The sequence below is a fragment of the Aspergillus brunneoviolaceus genome (assembly GCF_003184695.1).
Source record: "Aspergillus brunneoviolaceus CBS 621.78 unplaced genomic scaffold BO95scaffold_34, whole genome shotgun sequence".
NCBI classification, from domain to species: Eukaryota; Fungi; Ascomycota; class Eurotiomycetes; order Eurotiales; family Aspergillaceae; genus Aspergillus; species Aspergillus brunneoviolaceus.
Window position 1 is genome coordinate 239,186 of NW_020290764.1, and position 23,269 is coordinate 262,454.

The 23,269-nt window shown below is 53.8% G+C and overlaps 5 protein-coding genes across 5 annotated transcripts; 3 read left to right on the plus strand and 2 right to left on the minus strand.

Annotated features, from left to right (window-relative positions):
* Positions 1–297: 297 nt before the first annotated feature.
* On the plus strand, positions 298–1,656 carry BO95DRAFT_442839 (NifU family protein). The gene is made up of 3 exons (XM_025586533.1): positions 298–703; positions 778–1,314; positions 1,392–1,656. Exons 1-3 carry the CDS (start codon positions 398–400, stop codon positions 1,545–1,547), a joined length of 999 nt encoding a protein of 332 aa, XP_025442253.1. The 5' UTR covers positions 298–397; the 3' UTR covers positions 1,548–1,656.
* Positions 1,657–7,804: 6,148 nt separating this feature from the next.
* Positions 7,805–10,486, plus strand: BO95DRAFT_363142 (PSP1 family protein; the record flags this gene model as incomplete). The annotated part of the gene is made up of 2 exons (XM_025582604.1): positions 7,805–9,918; positions 9,967–10,486. The coding sequence occupies 2 exons, from the start codon at positions 7,805–7,807 to the stop codon at positions 10,484–10,486; spliced, it is 2,634 nt and encodes an 877-aa protein (XP_025442254.1).
* A 2,521-nt stretch (positions 10,487–13,007) lies between these two features.
* BO95DRAFT_132765 (RING-H2 finger protein) lies at positions 13,008–15,023 on the minus strand. Its single transcript, XM_025580525.1, has 4 exons — positions 14,767–15,023; positions 14,617–14,696; positions 14,038–14,548; positions 13,008–13,982 (listed from the first exon to the last, which is right to left on the minus strand). Exons 1-4 carry the CDS (start codon positions 14,768–14,770, stop codon positions 13,240–13,242), a joined length of 1,338 nt encoding a protein of 445 aa, XP_025442255.1. The 5' UTR covers positions 14,771–15,023; the 3' UTR covers positions 13,008–13,239.
* Positions 15,024–15,912: 889 nt separating this feature from the next.
* BO95DRAFT_482216 (histone acetyltransferase NGG1) lies at positions 15,913–18,358 on the plus strand (the record flags this gene model as incomplete). Its single annotated transcript, XM_025590235.1, has 3 exons — positions 15,913–16,716; positions 16,795–17,255; positions 17,309–18,358. The coding sequence occupies exons 1-3, from the start codon at positions 16,131–16,133 to the stop codon at positions 18,356–18,358; spliced, it is 2,097 nt and encodes a 698-aa protein (XP_025442256.1). The 5' UTR covers positions 15,913–16,130.
* A 615-nt stretch (positions 18,359–18,973) lies between these two features.
* Positions 18,974–22,484, minus strand: BO95DRAFT_453229 (nitrogen permease regulating protein NPR2; the record flags this gene model as incomplete). Its single annotated transcript, XM_025588196.1, has 6 exons — positions 18,974–20,179; positions 20,241–20,377; positions 20,449–20,877; positions 20,930–21,027; positions 21,280–21,283; positions 21,707–22,484. The coding sequence occupies 6 exons, from the start codon at positions 22,482–22,484 to the stop codon at positions 18,974–18,976; spliced, it is 2,652 nt and encodes an 883-aa protein (XP_025442257.1).
* Positions 22,485–23,269: the final 785 nt, after the last annotated feature.

Below are 23,269 nucleotides of genomic sequence, written 5' to 3' on the forward strand. Positions count from 1 at the left end.
AGTAGACATGGGCATTCAGTCAACTACTCATGCGAATCACAAAGCAGTATCAATCCACTGAAGGTTGGGCAACCTTGACACTTTCTGGCCAATCCCGAACCACACATTGCACAGTATAATCTAGACTTTTCAAACCGGGGCTTCCCCGGCATCGGCAAAAGATGTCAAACAGTAAGATTGTGATTGGCCACCAACAGTCCCGAATTTGTCATCAATTCCATGCCAAAGGTCACGTGCAGCTCATTGCGTCAGAGGCGGAGCGGTCGGGGAAGAAAGTATTATCGATCAGTCCTGCATCTCTCAACATCTCCGAAGAACGGTTTTTAGCCACCAACGGAAGACGATTCGACCAGTTGTTGCGCCTGAAAGCCCCCCAAATCAATCAAATCGGCACACCATGTCCGTCAGCTCTACATCCGGGAGAACCATGCTTCGACGCACCGCCCTACTGGGCAGCAAATTGACGAGCGGTGCTGGCAGCAGCGCTCTCGAGGCCTCGCGCTTCGCCCGGCCGGCGGTGTTTGGATCCTACCGCAGCGTCCACCGTTCCGCACGATTGCCCGCGATCACTCCCTCCGAGACCCGTCGCCGGCCTACTCTGCAACCTCACCACCATTCCCTCGTGCAGGCGCGAGTGAACGGGCCGGCGCCGACGAGCAAGCGCACGATATTCATCCAGACGGAGAACACCCCGAACCCTGATGTACGTACCGCTCTCCCCCCTTCGGCCGACTAAAGGTATCGTGAACGACCATCTAACCAACCATAAAATGACAGGCCCTCAAATTCATCCCCAACCACCGCGTCCTCCCCGAAAACTTCCCCACCACCTTCCTCGAATACCTCTCCCCACGCTCGACCCTCGCGCCCCCGCACCCGTCCCCGCTGGCGGCGCAGCTCCTCAACGTCGAGGGCGTGACCTCGGTCTTCTACGGGCCCGACTTCATCACCGTCACCAAAGCCGCCGACGCCAACTGGGCGCACATCAAACCCGAGGTTTTCAGTCTGATCACGCAGGCCGTGACGTCGGGCGAGTCGATCGTCAACACGGTCGCCAAGACGGGCGGCGAGGCCTCGCAAGGCGAGGAGGCGGACTCGCTGCGCTTCGACGAGGAGGACGACGAGGTGGTCGGCATGATCAAGGAGCTGCTGGACACGCGCATTCGCCCGGCCATCCAGGAGGACGGCGGCGACATCGAGTTCCGCGGGTTCGAGAATGGCATCGTCCTTCTGAAGTTGCGCGGCGCCTGCCGGACCTGCGACTCCAGCACGGTGACGCTGAAGAATGGGATCGAGTCTATGTTGATGCATTACGTATGTTCCCCCACCCCCCCCCTTCCCTTTCCTTCCCATTGAGAACGTGGGCGATTGGCTAATGAACTGGCCAACAGATCGAGGAAGTCCAAGGTGTTGAGCAGGTGATGGACCCCGAGGAGGAAATCTCGATGCACGAATTCGCCAAGTTCGAGCAGAAGCTGCGTCAGCAGAAGGGGCCCGATGCTACGGCTTCGACGGGGGGTAAGGGGACGTTGGATTCGGCTCCTTAGTGGCGGCACTGCAGACTTTCTGTATTTTTATTTTTGCAAGATTGGATATATACCGGGCATATTCTTTGTTATGTTATGTGGCTTAGACTAGATTTAACCAACTCTACACATTCTCAAATACTTTAATCAGGACCTCCCAGAAGAATCAGCTAGCGCATCGTGAGGTACTGTACACACCTGGTGCTGTACCTGCATTTGTCTGTCTCTTTTGGCTGTCGAAGACAAGATAGAGAGACGTCAGATGAACTAAAGCAGACCCTCAACTCTAGGTATGGCAGCAAAACGCCCCTTCACCCCCTGCCCATTTGAATAGAAACAGCGGGGCTTCCCACAATTCTTCATGTTGCATACCTCCACCCTCCACCGAAGCCGTGTAACCGTCTTGACTTCAGGCATGTATTCTAGCCCGACTGTACAGCAGTCGCCCCCTCCCCACCACCACCATAACCCCAAACCTGAAGTATACTTATGCTTGCTATCCTCGGCAACCCGCCGAGGCGCCGTGGGGAAGGGGGGGGGGGAGGAGGAGGAGGAATTCATCCCATCCTTCCATTATTTAGTCCTCAATCTGACGTTTCTCTACTCATGGTCCAGCGCTAAGCTTTCGAACTAACACCTTCCCAAACCCGGGGAAGCGTCGAGGCTAGTGACGACCGGTCGTCTGCTGCCGAACCAAAGTATGGGGAGTACGTAGTGTGGTGTCGTTGTCCGTCCGGACATCCTCTCATTTGCACCCCGGCCTCCATTCCGAGCAGCCATTTACGTCGATATTAAGGGTCTCTCAGGTGGTATGACATCATGCCTTATGTCTGGAGGGGCAGAGGGCAGAGGTCAATGGTATTGGATTTTGGAATGGGATCACCCTGGGAGAAAGGGTGGACACACAGTGTGCTGTAGTACTAGGTCCTAAGGTAGTGGTAGGTTTTGCCCGCCAATGAAGCTCGGGCTCGGTGTGAGATGGTCATGCTCCTTCCGTCAGCACAATGGATGCTGCTGTGCTGTGGTCTAGTCTAGACGAGATCTCTTCTACAGTACATGTACATGCCAGAGGGGAAATCGCCACGCTTCGGATCCGGAGGGAGGCGTGCGATCGTCAACCCTACCTTATTCGAGACAGGAAAAGCGAGAAAGATACTCTGACTCTGGTGGTACCTGGCGGCTTTTGAGTCATAATATAGTTTCGGTTTTTGGCTGGCACTGAGGAGAGGCAGCATGCCTATGGGTTGCGGAGAAGCCACATAGTAGGTTAGGGTGTGGCGAGCTTTTCACCTGACTTTGGGATTGTGGTTGAGGTGAGGTGGTTCAGGCTGGGTTGTGATTCTCACTACTGGCATATATGAGGGGTGCACATTCTGATAATCCGAGCCAGTTGGATAAGTGGGAATAGAGAGTTGTTTGATTTCCATCTCGCCCGAGTGGGGTGGAGTTTAAACTTGCTTTGCTTGTGGTGTGGTGGTGGTGGTGGTGGTGGTGGCTCACGCTCGTCGTGAGCAAGTGTAACCAGTTGGCCCGGGAGGACGGGGGTCTAACACGCCCATGGCTTCTGAGAGGCTGGGCCGTAAAAGCCAACGAGTCCGAGAACCACGGATGGAGATCGGTTCACTATCAGTTTCTCTTTCAACTTGCGCGAACTCTGATTCACCACTGCCATCATCTCACCACGTTCCAAAGTCCATGAATCATTTCTGCCTATGCTCCAGACTTCAAGAAAGGAGAGGATGAAACTCATCGAGGTGTGAAACTGAGAAGAGAGAAGAGGAGAGGAGTTGAGTTGATGCGATGCATGCTGGGGGCAAAAGGCAAAAAGACGGAGGGCTGACGGGGGGTTTCTCAAAGCGGGAAAGCTCTCTCCGCACTTTCGGACGGAGGCGATCCTGCATGGGCCATAGAGAGACCAATGAATAGTCACTCCCCGCCCCCCTCCCCCCCTTCTCCCTTCCTCTCATGAATGGTGAGCATTTGGGGCCTCTGGGGCACTTGGAAGGATGATTCTCCCCCCGCAATCCGACGCATGGCGTCCGTAGGGTGGTCATTATGTAACGCAGGCACGGCTGATGTCTGGTGGAGGTAAAGTACTGTACGTATTGTACTCCGTACCTAATGCTAACTTACTCACAGCACAGGAGAAGGAGATGGGTTGAACCAGGGGCAGGGAGCTCCCAGTTGATTGCTGGCTCTGATGGTTCCATACCCACATTTCTTTTATTTTTTTCCTAAAGCTCTCATGCTTGTGAAACTCCGACGCCAGAATGACGTTGACGAGTTGTCCCTGATGACACCCAACCGGTCCTGAATCCCCTCCCCCCCCTCCCCCCCTGAAAGGTTCTTTCTTGGGCAGACGGGCGGATGAACTCTGTTGGAAAAGTACTGTATCTGGAAAAAGAGAGTGTTCCGAATACTGCAAAATTACCACCGCTCGTCTTATTGCATGCATGAGGATTCTGCACATTGCTGCACAATGTCATTTATTCTCTTCTTCCTTACCGGCCACACTGATGTAAGATGCGGTTTGGCTGGCTCGAGGTGATGGCATAAGCGCGGGGGACAGGTTCTTTGTTCACTCTGAACCCAACTAATTGAGTAGGACAGTTTGGTTAGCCCGTGTCATTTGTGTACAGTCGGTCCGGTCCACGCTCTCTGAAGAGGCTATCGTTCTGGTTCGCACGAAGCTCGTTCCGCTGAAGAATTCCAACGACGGTTGATCCAGATTCAACCATAGCCTGCTGCTGGTCTTCCTGATAGAGTTCCGATTGATGCTGCTAAGATGCCTCAGAGTCTCAGAGAGAAGGTGGACGTGAGAAGGGAACAAGAGGAAGAAGGAGAATGAAAGGAGGGAGTTGGAAGTCACCGAAGGTGTCCGCGAACATACTTTTGCTGGGGTTACAGAGAAGAAATAATAATGGCCGGAGCATTTGGCGATCGATGTTAGTTGCTGGAGGGGCCCGCCCGGCCCACTTGCGGGCGTTCCATCGATGGCCGAGCTTCTGCTCTGCTGCCTGTCATGTTACTCAGTAGTGCCTTCCAACTTTCCCATTCCCATTCCCATTCCCGTCATCATGTTTCTGTTCTTTTTTTTTTTTTTTTCTTTTTCTTATGTGCTGCTTATTCGTTCGTCCTGCTCATCCATCAATCAATTACTCGCTCGGAAAGTCAATCCGTCATAACCAAGTGTCTCGGTCACGGTCAGTGTTTCCCCTCCCGTGTGGCCCTTGGCTCCAGAAGGTATCTAGACTCCCGTCGATTTGCTACCCCGCCCCAAAGCGAGCTGGTTGCCCCTTAGCCGTGGTTTAGTGTGCTTGGAGCTGTACGGAGTAGAAAAAAAAAAGTACCGGGCCATCATCCTCCAGCTGGTTCGGGTTCGAAATGAGATCGCGACCGAGGCAGGAAGAAGGTATAACATATAATGGTACCAGATCTGAATTGTAGAATGACGACTGTGGTAGAGTAAGCTGTAAGTTAAATGGCAAAAGAGAAAGAAAGAAAAGAAAGCAAAAGAGAATAGACAATTAAGCGAACCGATGAGTAGACATAAGGAAGGAGCAAAAGGACAATCCCATCCCATCCCATCATCCCATCTCATCTCATCTCATCTCATTATTCACCCATTCACCCATTCACCCATTCACCCATCCATCCCTACCCTGACTTGACTCTTGAACTAAACTAAACTCCCTCCGGCCTCTAGTAGTTAGCAGTTTTAGCTGCTTCTTGACCACTCACTTTGCGCCACTTTCTGCTGGGCTGTTCCCCCTCGACCCGTGGCTCGTCCTCTCGTCTTCCTCCTTCTCTTCCTCCGCCCGCCGTCGCCTCCTCCTTTCGTGTTCCAGTCCAAGTGGCCTGAGGTTCATTTCAAGTCGAACGAAGAAGCTCTCCCTCCTCCTCCCTTTAGCTTGCATTATTCTCCCCTTCGCATCCTGACCCCAACCCACTCGCGACTTACGCAACTTACGACTGTACAACCTCTCTTCCCTTCTCCTCTTTTTTCTTCTACCCTGATAATTCCCACATCTCCTTCTCTTCCTCTTTCTTTCTTACATCTATCTCTCTTCCTCTTCCCCTCTCTCCCCCTTTCTTATACTTGAAACCCAACCGGTTGCCCTTCAATCTGCCCTTTTCTGATTCCCCCTCCCGCCCTGAACGATAAGGTACCTCCGGTCACACCACCACCACCACCTCACTCCACACATTCCCCCCCGACGATCGTCATCGATCAAGCAACGTTGCAGAAGCCCGCTTTCCCACTTTATCCCCTCCAAACGTCTGTGCAATTTACGCCGCTCCGCGCTCGGTACGTCGTTCACCATCACCATCTCCTCCGTCATTCTTTCTCTCCCTCCATTCACTTCACCAGACCCATAGACCGTTCCTTCGTTCCTTCAAAACGTGCTAATTCAAGTGGAGTCAGAAAACAGTTCCTTTTCTACAATTCCCACGCCTGCCGCTTCCTCGCTGCCGTGATCAGTTTCAAAATGCGCTGCTCCTAAGGCAATCTGCCCAGAACTACCGGAGCCAGTTTGCTTTCCAACGTCATTCGTCTATGGTCATACTACCCTATCCCCGATCTCGCGCACCTGGTGGTACTTCCCGTCGCGACTCGAGGCTCACCCTCCACATAGACCAGATTCGCGCCACGGCCAGAACTATAGCCCAACTTCAGACTGCGAACGCATCTCCAGCGGCAAACAAGCACATATTAAAAAAACATCCGTCGATCCGTCCCGTGCGACTTGCGACATACATCCTTTCTCCTCTTTCAACCGGTCGCACAGCACCGATTTCCACATCATCCTCTTCGTCTAGACTGAAGCCTGGTCGCTTCATCCGAAACACGATTTCTACATTATCATTGAAACAACAATCCGGTCGGGGAATTGCTGCGTTGCTTTTATTGGATAGAAATAAAGAAAAGTTCAGTTTTCTACATAGATTGGTAAGTCGAATACGTCCATTGTCTCGGGTATGTGCTCATCATGAGGGATGCGCCAACAGACGCGATCACGAATCATTGCGATTTACTTTTGTCTGGGACAGTCAGTGATACGGGTTTCGGTCTCGAATTGAATTTGGGCTTATTGAACTCCAAGGTATGTTGCCAAGGTTCGCAAGAATCGCCATCGCGTGCCATCTGCGCATGAGATGGCTTCCTTTTTTCTTTTTTCTTTTTTTCTGTTTTTCTCTCTTTTTTTTCTTCTATGCATATCACGATCATACCGGTGTATGTCGGTCTGTTTCTTTTTGTGAGATCCAGACTCTGGCGTTCAATGGACGGCTGTGTTTGCGCATCCTCAACACTGCAAGTGTTCCGCTCTCAGTGTATGGGGTTTGTCCTCCAACTGTTCACTGTACAGCTTTGTCTGGACAGCACAGTAAAAGAGGATCGCACTGATGTACCCGAGCCTACGATTTGATTCTATTCACAACACAGGAGCTGAGAGTGAAGCTTGCATTCGGGCCTATTCGATCGGTCATCACTTATGAAGTGGGGACATCTCAAAAGTGGTTGCCCTATTCAATGGGTTCCGGATTCGCCACCGGCAGCTGCTCCCCAGCTTACATGAGCTTCACCTATAGTCTTACTCTCTTGAGTTCCCATTCATGTCGCCCACATTTCATCGAAGACCTTCTTTCCCTCAGTCTCTGTTCACCTAACTCATCACTCCTTCTACGATGGATTTTGCCATGGATGGGTTATTCATAGCCTGTCGTCAAAACAGACTTCACTAATTAGTTATGCGACAGAACAGGAGATCGGCCTTGTCTATTCTTCGCGAGAGCTAGTATTTTCGGGCAGAATATTTGTGCTCCTAATAGAGTTGGGCGAATTTGTATTTACTTTTGATCCGAAGCGAGTCCCAGCCCAGTTCAGGTGACTACAGATCTCATCCATTTATTTCGCCTTCGACTAACGCTCGATTAGGGACATACCCCACACTTCTTCATTGCGGGGGCCAATATCCCTTGCTCCCTGACGTCAGTTTAATCAACTTAGGTAAGTTGCATTCGTTCGTATTCACTTGCACCAATGTCGTGAACGGTCGCTGCAAGCAATCAAAGGACCGTCCGCTCTTCCTACCAATTTGTTCATTCAACTCCGTCTCATTCTGTCCAATTAGAGCATTCGAATCCTCTGAGCTCAGGCGATGTTGTACCCTGCTAACTGAAACTCGATGCGCAGTGCTGGTCTCGTCCTGTCGCATTGCTCATCAGACGGCAAACAGTCCTTACGTCTAACACAGGCCTACAAAAAATAAGTAATCATGGCTGCACAATCGACCAAACCCACCCCTCAGACCCCTAAGTTGGTCTCCTCTCCACCGCCGACAAACAATGTCTCTGCTCGACTGGAGAAGACTCACCTTGGTGTTCGTCGCTCAACTCCAGATTCAGAAGCTCTCGCTTCTTCAGATGATGATGGAGATCATTCCCACAATATTATTGCGCCTACGACTGCCCCAACAGCGAAGCCTGTTCGTCGTACCTCTTGGCTGAATGAAGTTCCTGCTATTGCTCCTCGGAAAGCCTCCCTGACCGGCCTTCCTCTGTCTTCTGGCGCCTCCAACCCAAGCAGCCCAGCTACCGACCAAGCGGGATGGCCGAGCAGCACGAGTCCTGGGATTGGTAGCTCCATGGGCTGGAACAATGTTGGGAATAGTACCTTTGCCTGGGGCACTGGTATCTGGAATACCGAGTCTCGAAAAGAGCCACCGCCCCGCCTTACCGAGATCATACCTTCCCCGACTATGTCTAATCCATCCACCGCCAGTAACTACTTCACGGAGGAGCTACTGAGCCCTACTCGTACAACCGCTGGAGAGGCTGCAATTCCGTTCTCGATTCCTCTCCATCCGACTCCCAAGACTTACCGCTCACAGTCCTATTCCGTCGGCCAGTTAGATCCTGAATTCCTGAGTCTCATGGCGAATAAGTCGGCCTCTCCCTACTCTGGTGGACGAGCCCGCAATGGCGGCCAATACACCTCCCTCCAACACCGGTCGTCTCGTCCCAGCCTTCTTGGCGAGCTTGGCCACGATCCTGCTACTCTCGGACGTGTGCGCGAAGACGAAGACGACGAGACTGGAAGTCCGGATGGCTCGGATGGTAGTTTCAGCAACTATGCCGCCAACCAAGCCCGCACAATCGAACAGCTTGCGAGGGAGAACGCTCTCTTGCGTCAAGCCGCTGGCCAAATCGACAACTCTTTTAGAGACCGTGCCATGTCCACAACATCCGCGGCTAGTGGCTATGCGATCGGAAGCGGTCTTCACAACTTGCATCGCATTCGCGGCAGTGTCCCGGAAGAGACCGATCTTGCCGTGGAGGATTTGGACGAAGTTGGGGACATCCCTGGCTACAACAACCTCCATGGCGGTCCCCGCCGGAGAATGTCCGAACATTCGATCAACTTGGAGAAACAGTTCCCCAACTACGAGAATCGTGCTCTGGAGAACGTTCGCAAGGCTCATTGGCAGACCTCCCTCGGATTTGGTAGCTTTTCCGAGATCCCTCAGAGCCGACGCCATTCATTTGCGGATATACCCATTCGGCATGGTTCCATCTCGGGCGAGCCACAGGCAGCCGCGAGCACAAGATCAGGACTGGGAGACCGGGAAGAGGACTTTGATGGCCCTCTGTCTAATTTGCAAGGCCAGAACCGTGAGTATCCACATTTTCATGCGGCCCCTCGCCTCGAGGAGCATGAAATGGAGTCAGAGTATTTACGAGCTCGACGATTTGCAGAATCCTATTTCGCTCGCGACCAGGCCCTCCGCAGTGCCGAGGGTCCTTCCATGGCGACTTCCCTTCATCAAGCATACACAATGCCGAACGCCTATGGACGCCACCAGCCGGGTCTCGCGCATCAAAATCAGCTTCTGTATATCGTCACATTCAAGTGTCATCGGGCAGATGTTTTTTATATTCAAGAAGACACCGGACTTCAGGTGAAACCAGGCGACCTCGTCATCGTCGAAGCTGATCGTGGAACGGATCTTGGCACCATTCAACATGCCAATGTGTCGATGCAGAAAGCCCGGGAGCTCAAGCAACAGTATGCGGAAGATCATTATAAGTGGTTGATGATGTTTTCTCGACAGGGCCAGAACGGTGCCGCAAATGTGGTCAACGCCCCTGGAAGTGTGCCGGGCCTAAACAACAGAAGCGCCATCGGCGGAATGGGCCCTCATGGCTCGCATGGCATTCAAGACTCCACTGCCGACATAAAACCCAAGTTGATCAAGAGGCTTGCCCAAAACCATGAGATTTTGACGCTGCGCGACAAGGAAGGGAACGAAGCCAAGGCCAAACGCGTCTGTCAGCAGAAAGTAGCAGAGCATCGGCTCAACATGGAGATCTTGGACGCTGAATTCCAGATGTAAGTCGACCCTGTCCAACGCTGTACCCCTGATACTAATTCTCGTAGGGATTGGAAGAAGCTTACCTTCTATTACTTCGCCGATTCCTATATCAACTTCAACTCACTGGTGACCGATCTCTTCAAGATCTACAAAACTCGGATCTGGATGTCGGCCATCAACCCTGCCTCTTTTGTGACGCCTCCAAGTGCAGGTCTTCAGGCCCCAAACCCTTTGGCTTACAGTCATGACACGCAGACAGATCGCTCGCACCAGCACGATGGTAGAATGTATGGCTCTGCCCGAGATGGCCACGATGCTGGCCGAGATGGCCAGCTAGGCATGCTACGCAGTGCGTACGCCGAGCCCTATCAATCCCTCGGCCCGTCCTCCCGGGCGCCAGAGTCCGGCCTTGGGGGACACACGTCTCCGGATCCCTTCTCCCCTTACTCACCTAGCGGATATACTCCCTTGGATTCGGGATATGTCGACTACGCGGCAGGCACTGGCGCAAGCGCTGGATCCTCCCGTATGCATCCCCAAAATGAGTGGATGAGTCGATTCCAGGGCTTGTCGCTCAATTCTTGAAATTGCAACGCAACTCTCATGAGTCTACATTGTGGATTTGTCGCAATACATTGAAGAACAATTTGCCACCTCTATTATATTGTGAATTTCACCATGGTCTTTGAGACCCAACATGTGCAATTCTGCTTCGAGACCACCTATTCGGGGTTGTCATGTACACAACCTGGACTCCACATGCTCGTTCCGAGTTTTTCTACTTCTTTTTCTTTTCGCCAGTACTATTCCCCTGCTTTTACACTCGTACACTCGTTTCCTGACGCGACTTTACAAGAGATAGAAATCATGCGCAACGGATCAAAAGAAAGAATCATGACATATCGTTAGTGCGGATACTTAATAATAGACTCGGCCTTGATGACCTGACAGCACAGTGACTTGACATTCTTCTCTGGACCGGGGATAAGACCATGATGTCAAGATATGCTGCTTGGGGCAGTTTCCTCGTTCATTGTATTATTTCTGTTCTTTCCTTGGCTTGCGACGTCAACTTCTCCTGCTCTCAGACGCTTATGCAAGTTGTCTTTGATACAAAACAGACAGATTGCAAGGGAAGTTGTCTTTTTCCGTGGAAGCTTTTCCCTTTTCATTTCCTATTCTGTGTGATTTATGCTTTGTGGAGGCGTCTCTTTTCGTTTCTGTGACTAGTTAGGCTCAGGGTACAAGGGGAGATGCATTCATCATGTATGGGGAGGGTGATAAGAAATGGGCTTTCTTTCCGCAGGTTAGACTATGATTCTTCGAAGACTTAAATTGACTGATGTTGTAATTAGGTGATGGGTGTTGATGTGCAGACGTAGTTCATTGTGACGAGTCAACGTACAGTATTAGTGGTTCGCTGTACGCCAGGAATCTCTAGCCTACATGCAGTACCAAGGGCTGAAGATGCTTATTCGTGATAAGATAAGAGCTTCCTGATACTGTACAGTAAAGCGAGGAGTTAGTTGGCCGCATTCATTGACTGGCTTGTCACAATGTCCTGAGTCGCATCAAAGTCTCAGGTATTCCAATGCAACGAGTGAGGTTAATTGCTGCACACTCGCCTGTGTCACAGTTCGAGACGAGGGTGTTTCCTGGCTGTCGAAGGTAACCCCCCCTTCCCTCTGGTTCTTCTTCTATCTTCTATACCTTGTGCGCTGCTTCGGTGGACACTGTGTGACACACTAGCACCAGCGCACCAGGATCGTAGACATGTGGCCTTACTCACTGCTTTACTACTAATTTGTTCTATTCCAGATGCAGCGGGGCGGGGGGGGCAGAGAATCAAACAAGAACCCCAACTGTCTGCTGGAGGGGCTTGGGGAGAGAGAGGAGACGCAGTGTAAGTCTTGTCGGGCTTTTAAAGCTTTCCCAGAGCCTGGTTAGTACTTATACGAGGCGCATGACTCAGGCTCCATCTCCATTTCCCGGCTCTCGATACCCAGCATAATCAGGGCGGTCTGTTTTGCAACCAGGCGCTGTTTGGGTGGCGGTTCGGACGTCGTTGGAATGGCGCGGTTGGATCTGCTCGGCAATGGGAGGGGCTATGCTATTCGTTTGAGGGTGCAGCGGTCTTGCTTTCTCGCCGAGAGTCAAATGATGGAGTGTATGATGAGGACGGGAGAGGGGGGGGATAAGCCCCCCTTTGGGAAGATGAATATCGCTAGGCCCATATGTCTGTCTACATTGGAAGGTGGTGTGGAGTTGAGACGATGGTTCGCGGGTTCTTGATATGTTGAGAAAAGTATTGGGTGTGTATTGGTTGTAATGTCTGGTAGGGGTACCCCTAGTTTCTGCTATGCCTCGAGGTCTTACAAATCAAATCATACAACAGGGCATGAGGGATGTTTCATGATGCGGTGCATTGTGTTTAGACTTGGCTGCACTCCGACGCCTTGCAGCCTTTTGGAAAATAGCCTCCGTTCGCACCATGTGTCCATCGATCCATCCTCTTGAGCATCCAATGCGCAAACACAAGCCTTCCTTCATTGCTCCCGCTCCCAAGATTATCTTCGCCCCGATTCACAATCTCCAGCTGTTCCCATCTCCATGCTCCACTCAGCCAGTCCAGTGGAGTAATCACGGGAAGGGTACGCTTGCGGCGACCTGCAACCACCACTATAGCTAGCTCCAAGTTTCCAGAGAGTCCCACTCCAAGTCTTGGACCACGGATAATCTGGATTAGGTTGTTAAACGGGGCGGAAACTCGATGACAAGGTTGGCGTAGCAACCCTGGGCCCAGGACGTTGAAGCCGCCGCGCCACTGGTGTTCGTTAAAGATCTGAGCTGTTATTTCCGTACTCACGGTGCACATGCCCCTCACGAGGTCGATGCGTATGTCGTGTGGAGAATACTGTTAGACATCAAGATGGTAAAAACAGTTTGGGTATAGTGAAGCCACTACCTCAGACTTCATGGCTCCGTTGTTCTTGTTGCCGAAACCAAAGCATAGGTTGAGCTATTGGTCCATTTCGCGTCGCAGTCTTGTCTCTCGTTCATAGAGCTCTGTATTTCACGTCGCGGGGAGTGTGGTGATTAACTTGCGGATTGCACTCGTAGGCAATTGAAACAGACGATACCAGGTTTTCGTATGCAAGTTTCAGTGCCATCAATTCCATGCGAGGTGATCCACTGATAGCCGAAGGTATGCTGAATGTTGTTCTAGAATTCACCGAGCGAAGCTGGTGCCAGAGCACTTATTTGAGTCCCAGGTTTTTGTAATAAGAACTGTGGCGATGATAGCACACTGGAGGAAGGTTCTTGATGTACTTCGCCTCTCAATTCCCCGCCATCTGCATCAGAATATCTGGCGCAGGAAAGCGCTCAACTGGCAGTACACTCTTCTTGCACAGTGGACACAGACTGCTGGACTGGGTCAATGCAGTGTCGATGCAGTCCGGGTGGAAGATATGTCCGCACGGTAGTTCTCGCACGGTGGACTCCCCCGACACATAGTCGTCCAGACAGATCGCGCAGGTCGTCTGTGATCGGCTTAGTCGATGTTTCTGCCACCTGTCATTTGCTCGCGGGGGGGAGTAAGTGCCGCTCCCGCTTCGGGAGGAGTAAATGGATGCGGCTCTGCCTTCGACTTCCTTCAACCGGGCGGCTTCTGGCCTGGGTATGATTGTTTCTGAGGAGAATCGGGGTGGAGTGTCACGGTGGTCAGCTTTGACGTTGGCGACGATCGTTTCTGCAGATCCCATTGAGGTGGGATGAGCATGCGAATGGGCTGTATCTTTAGCAGGCCGTTCCTCGGATCCGTGGTCGTGATCAGCGTTGGTCTCGATTCCATAGACATATACTGGCATTGTATCCAAATAATCCGGTGGGACCCGTAGCTGATGCATCCCCAGATGCTCCGGATCTATGTCCCCGCTCTCCATGCGCCGTTGAAGGGTCTGTCGATGCCGCCTCTGTACGAGCTGATAGAACACGAGCAGAACCACACTCAATACAAGGATCGTTCCCAAGATAGCTAGAATGAAGCCCCAGAGACTAGGCATGGTTTGGCTGGTGCTTTCTGGTTTTTGTTATTAGGACCAATTACCCGAGACCGCCCAGCAGGGACGACTCACCTATATCAATCACGGAAATCAACTGGTAATCGGACTGAAACCCACCGTCAGGGTCGTTCACAGTTCCGTACAACGATAGCCTCTCCATCAGGGTGACACCCGCCGGCCCGGGTATCGCATACACCGGATACTTGTTTGTGCTCTTCCAGTCGTCCTCATCCCCTAAGGACCATGTTGGATCTCTTGCCGGCGGTGGTTGGGAATCATTGCTATCGGGCTGGAAAAATACAAGCGCATCAGTTCCAGCGTCTTGTGAAGCATTGAGGAACGCTCGCGTGCAGTCAACACTGATCCAGGGCGCCAGGCCGATTTTGCGGTTCCCGAGCGGGGTGATATCGTCGAGGCGAGTCACGTTGGCAGGAACGTATGCAGCAGTGGCATTGTTGCACGCGTCGGCAGCATCGAGGCTGGGGACGAAGAGAAATCCTTCGATTGGGCCTCTGCCAGGGGCGCCTTTTCTTGACAGTGTCTGTACGGTATGATCGAGCTTCAAGGAGAACGCGGCGCTATTCTGCGAGCATGTCGACGTTCGTCAGTCTTCCCTCCCCTGTCTTCTCGGAACTCGGACAGGAAACCTACATTCACTGACGGTGTTGCGTTAGTTGCTTGCCCCGGATTGGCAAAGAAGACCTCCGTGAACGTGGTAAGTGATTTGGCAGCTATGGGCAAGTGAATTAGCCGCAGCCCTTACTTAGGAATCATACCTTTCTCCGGTGCTGAGACACTTACTCATGATGAAGGCGATCGCATGGGGGCCTACCGCCCACTCGAAGGGGAGAGCCAGCGACTTAAAAGACAACCAGCACAGCCAACAGAGTGTGCCGGGTTTGGCTAGGCGGGGCGTAAGAGATTCGTATCCATGTTGGCCACTGAACGAGGAAGAATGCAAGCAGTGTCCAGGCCGATAGCCAGGAGGAATGCTGACAGTAGGGCAACTAAGGGAAATGGGTCGGATTTGCCCGTCAGTGACAGGATCGCAATGCTGCTGCTGAATCTACTGCATCGGACATTGAGCTGCAGAGCTGCAGGGGCAGTTCATGCAGGGCTCCGAGGGTCTTGGGCTGTCTCAGCTCCTCAGGTCTGCGTGTTTATGTTCATTGCGGTTGTTTGGGTGACCTGGGTGCCGATCGGTCCTGTTTGCAGCAGACGTTTGCGGGAGACTGCGGCTGACTGGCTCCGAAATATGATGCAGACCACTGTCGCATTGGGGGCGAGACTCATTCTCTGCACGATGCAAGCATCAATAGATTTTAAGGATCTTTGCTGGCAACTTTGCGGCTACATCATGGATAGATTGATTGACGATGGATTGGTGTTGACTCCACGGTTGTGGTCTGCGGTGTAGAGCGGTGTACAGGTAGGCAAAGCATGCAAACCATGCAAGAGCAAGAAACATGCTTATTGCCTGTTCTGACAATTGGATTGGGACTCGGGAGTCTTTTCGGCATGTACCATAGGGTACTATTTGGTCTTCCCATACCAAAGCAGAAGAGCTCAATGCTGGTCTTCTTGCGTTCGAAGTACGGATGGAGGGATTTGCATCCACTCTTGCAAGAGCCAACTTAGCCTGCAACCCGGTGAGCGCCACATTTCTACTGACAATTGTCCTGTCCAAATTCTTATAGTACGGTGATAGTATAGTGACATATAAACACAGTTTGTGAATAACAAGCTCAAGTTCCAGTTGCCTATCAAAATTAATCTAAGGGACGGAGTAGCACTGATAGACAACTAGTCCTAAAGAGGAAAGTCGAGATCATCTTCCCAGTCACGTGAGAACACCACTTCTGACTAAGTCACAGCACGTGATCTCACATGCTGCTTCCCCTCACGTGCTGTCACTTTCCCCAGGAACGATGGAACAGGCAGATAACTGGGACTGGCACAGGCACAACAGACCAAGCCCACCTCGCCAACAGAATCGAACAATCGCCAAAACTGATCGGTTAGCCCTCCAACTCAAGCGTCTACACAACGACGCTTCAACACCCCGAGTGGAACATTATGGACCACTAGCCCGCCGATCTCGGACAGTTCTCATCTCATCTACCCCAGCTTTCCACTACCGACCTCCATAACCTCACCATCCGAATATGCCCGCCGCCAACAAAGGCAAGGGCAAAGGTCGCGACCGGGACCGCGACCGGGACCGTGAGCGTGATCGCGAGGTGCGCCCCTCGCGCAGTCGCAACACCACCCCCAGCTCCAGTTTCAGTGCTGGCCCGACCGCCGGCGGCCCCGTCTACAGTTACCTCGACAACGATGCCTCGAAGCTGATGATGAACGCCTCGATACAATATGGAGAGCTGTTGGAACGCATGGGCGGGGTGGGGCCGATCCCCGATTCCAAGTCGCTGGAAATGTTGATGGAACACCTCAAGACGCTCAGTCAGCTGGCCGAGACCCGCGGAGACGTGTGCAATGCCGGCATCCGGGAGCTATCGCAGAAGCGCAAGGAAGTGGCGGATGAGCCCGAGTTGGGCGATCGCGAGGGCGGCGGCAGCGACCGACTGAAGATGAAGCGCGAAGCCGACGAAGAGGATGAAGAGAAGGTGTTCAAGGGCGGCAAGCTCAAGAAGAGAAAGGAACGAGGCAGCAGCTCCAAGGAGGATCGACCTCTAGCCCATGGAGCGCATGGCCTGGCGCGACAGGATGGCGCGGAGACCAAAGTCGAAGGAGGTGAGTCTTTGCAGTCCTTTCGCCTTTCCCCCTCCCCCTCATTCCTGTCGCTACGAGCATCATCACTGACCTGACCAGCCGCATCCCCAGCTTCCAAAAAGTCCAAAAACGCCGCCTCCGACGATGCCTCCCTCTCGCCCAAATCCCCCCGTGAGGCCGCTGAGGCCGCCAAGGGATCCCAAGGCGAAGGTTCCGATGAGGATTCAGACGACAGCTCCAGCTCGCACCAGCCCGAGCCCGCCCCGGCCGTGCCTCAGGTGCAGGTGTTCGGCCCCAACCCACTGAAATTCGATGACCCGACCATTTATCACATTCGCGAGGTCACGCCGGATATGACCGATGAGGAGAAGAAATTTATCTACAGCGTCAACCGCTTCCCTCGCAGCGATCTGAGCCACATGATGGCGGGGGTACCGCCCGACCGCGACTTCAGCAACTCCAAGCCCACGAACCAAGTCAGCGCCAATACATTCCTCGCGTACGTGGACCCCTACGTCCGCCCGATGACAGAAGAGGATATGGCATTTCTCAAGGAAAAGGTACCTCTCCGCTCTCGCCCAGCGTCATTGACACCCTAACTAACAAACCCCAGGGCGACCGAGCAAGCCCGTTCATCATGCCCCGACGCGGCAAGAAACACTACGCGGAGACGTGGGCGGAAGAAGACGGGCTCGGAAACAGCGATCAAGCGAACGGCGACAAAGAGCGTCTCCCGCTGAACCAAGGCCGCGGCAACATCGACCAGGTCACGGATGAGACGGTCGAGACCGACAAAGTGTCCGTCGGCCCCCTCGTCAGCCGCCTCTACTCCCTCCTCCGCTACGAGCACCGCTCCAGTCCCGACGACACCACCACCACCAACGGGGACGGCACGACGACCACGAACGGCCTCAACGGCTTCGGCGACTCCATGGACCTCGACCATCCGTCCCTGCCTCCGCCGCTCCCCAACGGCAGCGGCAGCAGCGCCCCCGCCGACGCCGACGCCAACAACAAGCCCCTCGCCTCCGCCACGGCCTTCCCGGACGCCTCGCCCAACGGCTTCAAGACCCCCGCCGCCAAGCTCGACCACGCCCAGCTGGACGAGCGCCTGAAGGCGGAGCTCCGGCACGTGGGGTTCCTGGGGGCTGAGGACAACCCGGACTACGACGCGCACTACGACGACGACATCGCGCAGCGGCTGCGCCTGCTGCAGAGCGAGCTCAAGAAGCAGATGATCATCAACAGCGCCCGCAAGACCCGCCTCCTCGACATCGCTCGCGAGCGCATGGCCCACCAGGAGTACATGACCATCCACGACGACCTCGACTCCCAGGTCCAGCAGGCCTACCTCAAGCGCACCCGCACCCTGGGCAAGAGCAAGAAGGGCTCCCAGGCCAAGCACCGGCCCGGCGGCGGCGGGGCCGGCGGGGCCGGCGCGGGGGGCCACGTCGCCAGCGCCGCCGGCGTCGGCCGCCCCGCCATCGGCGACGTTGCCCGCACCCTGATGGACCGCCGCAAGCGCTGGCGCGACTGCATCGGCCCCGTCTTCCGCGAGAGCAAGACCAGCGTGCCCGGCAGGGAGGAGACGGTCTTCGAGCCCGCCATGATGGCCGAGCTGGAGAAGGCCGAGCTGGAAGGGTGGGACGACGAGCAGGAGTAAGCAGAATTTTCTTGCTCCTTCCGTTACCATTATCATGACCATAGGCTTATGACGTCGGTGTATGCATGTTTGACGTATATTCTCTTTTTCTTATCTATCTTGGGCTTCGCTGAGCGAATCACGGTGGGGGTCTTGTCTTATCAGATGACGCGATTATTTGGGTTTTCCTCTTTTCTCCCGGGTCATGGGGCTTGCAGCGAGTTTACTTCCTTCCTTTCCGGGATATTACGGGATTTCGGGTCGGGCGTTATGACATGATTACGCGGGCGAGATGAGGGTCTTTTCTTTCTTTTTTTTTTATCTACATGGACATCTGTGGCTTACTGTGCGTCAGTCGGGTCGCTCACGAGGGCGTTGTTCGTATTCTCTTCGCTGATAGAAGAAACATTCTCAAGGCTCAGTTACAGTCAGTAAGCACATGGCTAGGAGCATCGTATCATAGCTTATTTCTAGCCTCGCGGGAGAGGTACTGTAGGCTAGCTGTAACTTAGTGACCACTCTTTGCAAAGTGTCTATGATCTCGTCGTCTCTACTGCATACGACGTATAATCTAAAACCACAGGGTATCAATACATTCCCACCAAACCACATCCCCTCCCCCTCGCGAGGATCGGGTCACCGATGGATAATCAACACCTCGCCGGGGAACCGCTTCAACCGCGCCGTAAGCTCGCGCTCGCTGATTTCAAGCTCCGTGCAGATCTGATCGAAACAATGCATCCCGTCCAGATACTTGGAGAGCGTCTTGTCGTCGATCTCGTCCTCGTCCTCGTCGTCCTCGTTGTTGTCGAGTGTCGCCACCGTCCCCGGACGACTTCCGCTGTGTACGGAGGTCGAGTGCTCCCGTCCATCTGAGTGATGGTGTTGGCGGTGCTGGTGCTGGCTGTGCTGTGCAATCGGCGCCGGTTCGTCGCCTGCGCTCGACGCGTACGGGGAATTCGTGCCCGTGCCGGGGCCGCGCGAGGAGGGGCCGCTGGAGATGGGGATCTGGAGCGTTCCCCCGCCTGCGGGGGTGATTGCGGGGCTTTGATGGTGGTGGTGGTGGTGGCGGTTGTTCTGGGTGTTGTTGTGGTGGTAGTGGTAATTGTGGGAGAGGGCCGAGGCTTTGAGTGGGGGGGCCGGTTGGCCCGTGGCGACGGCGTATTTGTGCACGCGGTAGATGAAGCCCTTGATGACGCCGAAGGTGATGAAGCGGCGGATGTCGATGTGCGAGAGTTCGCGGCTGTGATGGAGGTACCATTGCTTGATGTTTTGGCCTTGTTTGAGGCTGGCGTACAGCGAGACCAGACCGGCGCCGTCTACCACCGGGCGGTTCTCGTAGGGTCCGCGGGTTTGGGAGGTGCCAGGGTTAGGCTCGGATGATACGGACGTTGCGGCCGCGGCAGCTACTGCGGCCGGGCTGGGGGTGACGGTGACGCTGGATGAGGTGGCCATCACGGCATTGGAGAGGAGGGTCGGGCTTGGGGTGCGGCTGGGCGCGGTCACGCTGGCGCTGCTGGTGGTGAGCACGTCGCCCACCGGCGGCCAGACGGCGTCCGGGTCGGAGCCGGCGGCGAGGGCGGCGGATGCGGCAGTGACGGGCGAGGCAAAGGAGGTGTTGACGTAACGCGCACATTCATGTTGCATGTCCTCGTCCATGGCGATGGTCGAGCTGAACTGCGCGGTAGGCGCATAGATCGCTGAGAAGGAGAAGATGTCGAGCAGAAAGAGACACCCGTAGTATAGGAGGTGCCGGATGGCTCGACAGGTTAGGGAGAAGTCGGTATCGGCTAGGATTGAGATGATCCGTACGCTGTTGACTCCGTTGATGTGGGGCACGATCTGGACGAAGCGTTGGTCAGGCTTATGCTATGTTGGGGGTGGTTAGAAAAATGCGACGTACACGTTGCATGGTCAGATCCCAGTTCTCATCCATGAACGTCTGATATCGGACCGTGAATAACGGGACCTGCCAGGCCTTGACTGGCGGAGGAGCCGGATAGATTGGGAAAAGTTTGATGTTGAGGGTATTCAGCTCGTCTGGATGACCGTCAGCATCCCTCTGTGCAGTCGGAGTACGCATGCGGCGTAAAGCGCGGGGCAAGAAGTACCGATAGGGATCATGCATTCGCAGTAGTTGTTCAAGTCCTCCATCAAAGTCTCGCACAAGCTATATACCTTGCCTTCGCCGGATTTTGAATGATCTCTGGACAAGAATCCATTCTGTTCCTCCAATCCGTGCATCAGATCCGCGAGCTTCTGCACAACACTCTTGTAGGTGCTGAAATCCTCCTCTTCCGCCAGCACCACACAGAAGTTGAAGATGAACTCGTTGCGGTCATAGCGGAGCGACTTCATACAGATCGGGTAGCCCAGGATACGGTAGCCATTGGTGCAAACCTGAATCAGGTTTCCGCAAAGTTCTTGCCGAGGGATCACGAAGAAGGAGATGTCGGAGAAGGTCAGGAAGGGGGGCTGCGAGGGCGCGGCGGCGGAGGGAACGATAGCACCGTCTGGGACCTGGTGGACGACCTTAGGACCTAGATGAAATCAGTCATTGCCAGCAAGTTGAGTTTCTCAAGGCTAGCTTACCCTCTTGGGTGTCGAACTTGCTGTAGAAGATGGCTTTGATCATGATGACACTGGGTGCGGGGAGAACAGGGGGTGGTCGGATGAGGAGTTGGGGATGGCTAAGAAGCAAGGATTATACAGAAACTCAACCCATCCTGCATAGAGATCCAAGCACCTTTTAACGAGCGCGGATCCCGAAAAAGTGGGCGAAGAACGACATTGGTTAAAGCCGGGGAAAGGAAGGAGGATGAGGTGCAAGAGAGCTTTGGGAGTCGCGGGGAGTCGCGGGGAACTTCAGGCGCGGCGCGGAGAACCTTTTCCGCCCGATGGACTTGACTACACACTGTATTTTTCAGAGTCACTTGGGCCACCCTCCTGTCTATCAAATATCGTGTATATTGTAATTAAACTATGATCCTCAACAATCAATAAGTATCTATGCCCAACATAAGTAGCAGGTTGGTCCGGGTATTAAACATTGTTGAGGGGCAGATTCACACCAGGAACAAAAACCAAGGAGATCTATGAACAACCAGTCAAGAGAAATAGAACGCTTGAAGACGCCTGTCCACCGGAGCGCTGAAAATGCATCGATCAGAACAGCCAAGCCCATTCGCTAATCCGAAAAACAAAAGAACAATATCAGAGTCTCTTCTTCCTCTGGTGGCATACTCTTCTTCTAACGAGCAGCTCGGGAGGGGGTGTGGCCTCCTGCTCGTCGAGAAGCGAGCAAAGTGGATGGCGATGGTAGTGTGAAAGGCTCTGATAGCGAGCTGGAGGGGCGAATGCCTGCTCGACCCATGTGAGGCATCGAGGATGGTATGTCGTATAGGTATCCCAAGGGCTGACCCATTCGAATCGCATTCACCACGTCAGTATAGCTTCCTCGTTCCCCGGCTTCCTTCAACCATTGTTCCCAGTCTTCGTCCAGTGGTACATTGGCACCCTGTTCGCGCGCAGCGCTTGCGGCCAGTAGACGATGGTTCAGCTCCACCCCGCAGCTTTCCATTTCATCCTCGCTGTAATCTTCCTCGACGGTTTCTTCAAGGATACAGTCGATGCCGCGGTCATCAATGACGTCGCTTGGGGTGCGAACTTCGGGGATCGGCATCTCTGCTCTGCGTTCCGGTTCTTTGGCGGGTTCCGGGCCGTCCTCGTAGTGCACTTCGACGGACGGAAGAGGAGAAGGGGATGCGGGTCGAATACTATCTGCAGTCGTGTCGCGTACCTTCACGCCCTCCTCGATCTCATATCGCTCACGAGCTGACTTGGTTCCCTCCCAGCGGCAGAGGGACGAGATCTCCGCCTCTGTCAGGCCCAACTCATCGAAGGCCCGGAACAGTCTGCGGTGCCAGGGAAACCGGCTGAGCCTCATGCGGTGAGGGCCATGTGAGTAGTCTAGTCCCGGATATTGAGCTTCGATGCAGTCGAGCGATCCATAGAAAGTGGACGTTTCAACGCGGACTTCTGGGACCAGATTACGGGTGATATGAACTGAGAATGTTGCCGGGTCGCTCGCACGCGGCCGTGGGAACAGTGCGCTGTGCACGATTTGAGCCAGCGATGGTTTGTGCATATTGAAGATGATTGATGGAATTCGAATCGGACAAGGCGGAAAACTGAGGATAAGTGGCGAGGATTGGGTTGTACGCAAAGTTGTACAAAGCAAGTAGTGGAGGAGAGATGCGGTGAAGGGCGGGAGAGGTGGGAGAGGGTATAAAGAAGATGACCCTAAGGACAGATATGGGGTAACAGAGTGCACGGATACTGGGGTGAGATGAGGAGGACAAAGAATGAGAGCGAGAAGGGGGAATGCTCAGACGGTGAGGAAGATACCAGAGATGTATCTGGTTGCGGAAGGGGGTAGCCGGAGATTGTCGATCAACAATAGTAGTGGTCGGAATGAGCGATCGAAGATGGGCTAGAAAGCCTAGAATAGGAGACAGGAGGTGCGTGGATACAAGCCCGACTTGGTCAAGGTTTCAGCCAACACTCCGTCCTCATACAGTCTCTAATGAAGGAGAACAATGCGAGCCGGCATGTCTCTCCGAGATGGTTGCATGGAATCCCTACCATACACGTGGATTGGAGGTGTTGCAGTCGAGGCGTAGTTGAGGTATGAACGAAGAACAATGGGAAGACGCGATCCGAGAGCCCGGTTGATGAGGAACGGAGTCAACTCTCTTCTCCGACCCTCCCTTCCTTTTTCCCTTCTATGATCTATCGGAGATATTCCCAAATGGAAAGAAGGGGAGCGACTCTTCCTGGAGGCGAATAATAATGTGACGTACCACCCGACGCCTTGGCTTCAGGTACCGTTAGAACTAGAAGCCTAATCCGTCCCGCTTGTCGATCAGAAAC

Bases quoted from the DNA above. Each gene is read 5' to 3' on its own strand.
- BO95DRAFT_442839 (XM_025586533.1), top strand. From the start codon at position 398: ATGTCCGTCAGCTCTACATCCGGGAGAACCATGCTTCGACGCACCGCC. The intron at 704-777 runs GTACGTACCGCT...ATAAAATGACAG, and splicing joins AGAACACCCCGAACCCTGAT to GCCCTCAAATTCATCCCCAA. The intron at 1,315-1,391 runs GTATGTTCCCCC...ACTGGCCAACAG, and splicing joins AGTCTATGTTGATGCATTAC to ATCGAGGAAGTCCAAGGTGT.
- BO95DRAFT_132765 (XM_025580525.1), bottom strand. The intron at 14,549-14,616 runs GTAGGTTTCCTG...ACATGCTCGCAG, and splicing joins ACGCAACACCGTCAGTGAAT to AATAGCGCCGCGTTCTCCTT. The intron at 13,983-14,037 runs GTGAGTCGTCCC...AACAAAAACCAG, and splicing joins GATTTCCGTGATTGATATAG to AAAGCACCAGCCAAACCATG.